Genomic DNA, 5,000 nt, shown 5'->3' with positions numbered 1-5,000 from the left:
GAGCAAGACATTGGTTAAATGCTGGGTATGTATGTACACAAGTACTGATTTTAATTAATTTAATTTTCACATAGATGGACACTTAACTTAAGTTATTATTTATTGAATTTATTTTCAGATCTTTCTCAGTTCAAGTTAACCCTACTTTGTGCCTTTCATCTATTGGTGTACATTGCGGTCCAGATGTAACAATCGTTTTTTTTCTCAGAGATGATAAACTGGCATTATTTCAAAAACCCATAAGGTTGTTAAAAACTTTAGATATTTTCAGAATCCTCAAATACTCTTGAAGAAAAAATCATTTTGCTGTACTGTTTTGTTTGGACTTGAAACCCAGGTACAATTAGCAAACAGGTTAAAGACAATTTCACCAGACAATATTTTTTCAGTCTTTTTAGAATAGTCTTGAGGACTATGAAAACCATGTCAGACTACCAACACATATTTTTAAATATCCTTTTGGGTTTTTCAGACAACACAAGTTAATTATATTTCACAGAATATGTTATCTCTGTGACCCAAAGTAATGGGAGAGGCACAAACCTGGGCCAACCCCTAAGATGTGCTTAGCTCCAAGGACATAAACAGGTAAGTATACTGTATTCAGTGTTGAGGGAAAATGTGAGATTGGCTGTGATTCAACAAAAAAAAATAAGAAAATGGGTAAAAATTAAAAAAATACATTGAAATAAATATTTTTAAACATTTCAGATACAGCACTAGTCATGTATCTTAAGCACCAATTTAAGTTATTGAATTTAAAAGGTTTTTCCCCTTGGAGAAGAAACAAATTTAATATGGTCTGAATAATAATTTCACAAATGTTCAAAATGTACCTGATAGTCTTTGATGAGTTCCTCTGCAGACTCTCCAAGGAACTCCATCAAGCAGCGGATGGTGACATCTCTTCTGCCTTCAGCATGTTGCTGTTACACAGACAGAAGTGAATTTATTGCTGAGAACAAACATATTATCTTTGTTCAAATGAGCTGACGTGTCATCAGTTAACCTGTGTTTTTATTAGCTCAACATATGACGACAACAATTATATTTTTTAAACTTTACCTGGCTGAGTGAATCCAGCATAGGCCTTGTTTTTGTGCCCGGGACCCCGCCCTTTGTCTGAAATATCTCCAAGAGTTTGGTTGAGTAACTATCCAATTTTGACAAAAAAGTTCGCTCCAGATGAAGAGTTGTGATCCTTCTGAACTCCTCTTTGATCTGAAACAATTACAAATAAAAAAAAACACAACATGATCATGACAACCCACCTTGCTTAAATAATAAAGTAGTCCTCCCAGTTTAATACAATACTACTAAGCAGCATCACAATCTATAGCCTTCAAAATGATGATACATTTTAAGCAATACTTCTGTTAAAAGATACTTAGTTGCTACATTATACAGTCCACCTTCCTAAAATGAATGTAGTGTAATACCACTGTTTTTGCATGGTGAACTTCATAATCTTGCAAAGTGTATCTTACTTATATTCTTCCAGCCTGTACACACAACAATACAAGCATCAGGTAAAGAAACACAAGAGCTGGATTTACCTGAGTTTCACAGAACAGCCCAGGCCATCTCTCCATGAGGTCTTGGACTGCAGGGCACTGCTGGACAACTTCCATTCTTCGATAGGAGAAAGACCTCTCCATTTTCTCACCAATGATCTTCTCACAGTTTTTCTTCTTTACTTCCAGCAACAAATCCACTCTCTCCTTCTCTAAAGAGTTCTGTGTCTCAACAAGTGGCAGTGGTGGCAAGTAATTAACTTCTGCCTTCTTTGGCTTTTTGATGTCTTTGGATGAACCCTCTTCAGAGATTCTTCTTTTCAGGGAGTTAACATCATCATAATTGCCCATTTTGTATTTGATCCTCTGTTGCCAACTATATAAGCCATTAAAAGACCCCGGGTCTTTGAGGCATGGGTACTTTTCAACCAAAGCTTCTACCACAGCTAAAACCTGGAGACCAGTTGGGTATGCTGTATATGAAAATATGGTGTCTGCTAGCCTCTCGAGTATGCTACTCGTCACTTTTGGATTGTTCAACAGTGTGCCATCCTTTTCATAGGCTTGGTTTCCTACTTCCATCATAAGGTCTACATCATGAGGAAAGGCAGGTATTGGAAACGTTGCCGGCCATGGCTGAGACCATAAAGATTGTCCACTTTCATCCGAGGAGGACAGCAGGATTGTGTCCTGAGAATCAGAAGACTGGCCAGCGCTTGTATCAGAAGACTGTTCTGGAACTAAGGATTTGACATGAGATACTTCCACAGGACTGAGAGTTAGGACATTTGGTTGAGTAAATACAAGCTTTAGTGTAGCCTTGTCTTGCACTTCTTCAATGGAGCTTAGAGTGAAAAACTGGCCTCCAAAATCCAAGTCTTGATACATCACATTAAACGCCCTGGTGATATGAAATGTCTCTTGAATAACATCATTAAGGTCCTGAAGGGAGTTTGGGATGCCTAAAGGTAGAACCAGTTTACGAATGTCATCATCATCCAAGATGATCCGCAGCTTTGCCGGGGTACCCATCTCCACAGGAAGAAGCTGCAGTAATACAGAATAGAGGAATGAATCAACATGAAATAAAGCATACTGTCACCACCACTGTGTTGTGCCAGGAAAAATCCTGCGGATGAAATTGTTTACATTTAAGAGGCAGTATTTGTATTTTTTAACATCTTTCCAATTAGTATTTATTTTTTGGCACCTCTTTTACTTGCAATATATATTCCTCTTTTAAAAATACATGTGACTTATTTAAATATATTTCCCTTTAAAAACGTTTAAATGAACTGTATTGCCATTAGGCCTACTGTTTTAAATCAGCATGCAAGTTTCAACAAAGAAAATTAAATAAATCAGACTGTATTTATATCACAATCATTTATGAGTGAATACACTTATAACATACTGACTTCTAAGTCAAATGGGCCATCACTGCTTCACTAACAAACTGCATTTAATGTTACTGGAGTGATAGCAACTTAGCTTGGCTAGCTTCAATGTTAAACAATGCCTGGTTTAGTTTAGCAGCTAGCTGCCTTTGCGATTAGCATTAGCTTCGTGGCTAACATCATTAACAATCTTTTAAACATTTTAAACCAATTACAATGATACAGCCTGTGCCACAGCGGTGTTAACACTCAATAACTCATACTAGTCTTAAGAGAAGTAACATTATCTGAACAAAGCAAGCATTGTGTTGTCAGTTTAACCAACAGGCTAATATCAGCAAGTCAAAATGGTGCCTCCATTCAATGCTAACTTTACCGGACCTCAAAACACAACGGGCCCTAGATGAAAGAGGCTCCTCGCGTTCGGTATCACACACTGTGGCACTGTTATTCCTGCAGCCCTGTTTACTTAAATGTCCATGCTGTTTACCTGTGCTATGTCTGTGTCCATGGACCTCTAAAAAGGACTCATGCAAGTCCAATAGTGTTTTGGCGCAAGTCCAAAACAGCCTGCGGACGCGGGAAGAGCCGTTAGCCGGTTAGCTGCTAAAATAGTAGAACAATGACTAAGCCGACAGACCATTAAAAAGTTAGTTAAGCATATAAGTTAACATACCCCAAGGCTCCACGTCCATTAATTGTCTCATCAGATGAGCACCGAAACAATCCCCCAGTCGAAGTGTGTCGTCCAGAAGTCCTGTTAATGCCTAGTTCCTCTGAATTCAAAATGTACTGAACTCATCCACTGAGCATGCGCAAGATTGCAAGCTTACATACTATATTTGTATACTATCTATGCCTATTATCTAAGTAAAGTTTACTTGCTTATGTCAGGCTGTACGGTCAATACAGTTGTTATGTTAATATTACTTGGAAGGATGGATAATATTTACATATAAAAATGAGGATACATAATTACAAATAAAAATCAAGTAACACATTAAATAAAGGGTGACATTTTGAAGTAGAAGCACTGAAATCATATTTCCTTGTAAAATGTAATCAAATAATCAAGTAATAATTACAAGCCCAAAAAATCATTTTTTTCAGTGTATCTATCTATCTATCTATCTATCTATCTATCTATCTATCTATCTATCTATCTATCTATCTATCTATCTATCTATCTATCTATCTATCTATCTATCTATCTATCTATCTATCTATCTATCTATCTATCTATCTATCTATCTATCTATCTATCTATCACACACGCACACACACACACACACACACACGCACACACACACACTGTTTTAACTTGTTTCTCTTCCTATCCCCAGATTGTTTGAGTGCCGTGGCTGTGTGTCCCCGGTCCCTGTCTGTCTGTCTGTCTGTCTGTCTGTCTGTCTGTCTGTCTGTCTGTCACACACACACTGTTTTAACCTGTCTTTCTCCCATCAGATTGTTGGAGTACCGTGGCTGTGTGTCTCCGGTCCCGCGCGTGGCTCCGGTGAAGCGCCCGCGTCTGGCCGTCCCGCTGCTCAGACGGGTCAAGTCTGTCAAGCTGCTGACGCGCAACAACACAGGCCTACCCACCAGCAACGGCACCAAACAGAGAGGTGTGTGTGTGTGTGTGTGTGTGTGTGTGTGTGTGTGTGTGTGTGTGTGTGTGTGTGTGTGTGTGCGTGTGTGTGTGTGTGTGCGCAAGTGTCTTTCTGTCTGTCTGTGTGTCTGTCTGTCTGTCCGTCTGACTGTGTGTCTGACTGTCTGTCTGTCTGTCTGTCTGTCTGTCTGCCATCCTGTCTGTCCAACCCTGTCTGTCTGTCTAGCTATATGTCTGTCTGTCTGTCTGTCTAGCTATATGTCTGTCTGTCTGTATGTCTGCCATCCTGTTTGTCTGTCTGTCTGTCTGTCTGTCTATCTCTATCATCCATCCATTGACATATAAGATAAATTCATATGAGCCAGAGCCAGATTGTGTTATATTCATTTTTTTACCTTTATTTATACAGGTAAATCCCATTGAGTCCGAAGACTCTTTTACAAGGGAGACCTGTTTCCCATTCCCACGTTACCATTCACACAC

The 5,000-nt window shown here is 38.9% G+C and overlaps 2 protein-coding genes across 2 annotated transcripts in view; one reads left to right on the top strand and one right to left on the bottom strand.

Annotated features, from left to right (window-relative positions):
- Positions 1-1,865, bottom strand: part of LOC307249142 (uncharacterized protein) — a gene marked incomplete at both ends in the record, with an annotated part of 2,336 nt that extends 471 nt beyond the window's left edge. Inside the window, 3 exons of the mRNA XM_080025778.1 lie at positions 837-926; positions 1,066-1,221; positions 1,557-1,865. Coding sequence (XP_079881904.1) covers positions 837-926; positions 1,066-1,221; positions 1,557-1,865 — 555 coding nt within the window. The remainder of the gene's footprint in view (positions 1-836; positions 927-1,065; positions 1,222-1,556) is intronic.
- raly (RALY heterogeneous nuclear ribonucleoprotein) overlaps positions 1-5,000 on the top strand; it is a gene marked incomplete at both ends in the record, with an annotated part of 26,318 nt that overhangs the window by 12,422 nt on the left and 8,896 nt on the right. The window contains one exon of the mRNA XM_080025885.1: positions 4,376-4,533. Coding sequence (XP_079882011.1) covers positions 4,376-4,533 — 158 coding nt within the window. The remainder of the gene's footprint in view (positions 1-4,375; positions 4,534-5,000) is intronic.

This window comes from Ammodytes marinus, assembly GCF_949987685.1.
Source record: "Ammodytes marinus genome assembly, chromosome: 4".
In the NCBI taxonomy this organism is placed as follows: Eukaryota; Metazoa; Chordata; class Actinopteri; order Uranoscopiformes; family Ammodytidae; genus Ammodytes; species Ammodytes marinus.
Note: the sequence above shows the minus strand (reverse complement) of the source record. Positions and strands in the feature narration are given on the sequence as shown.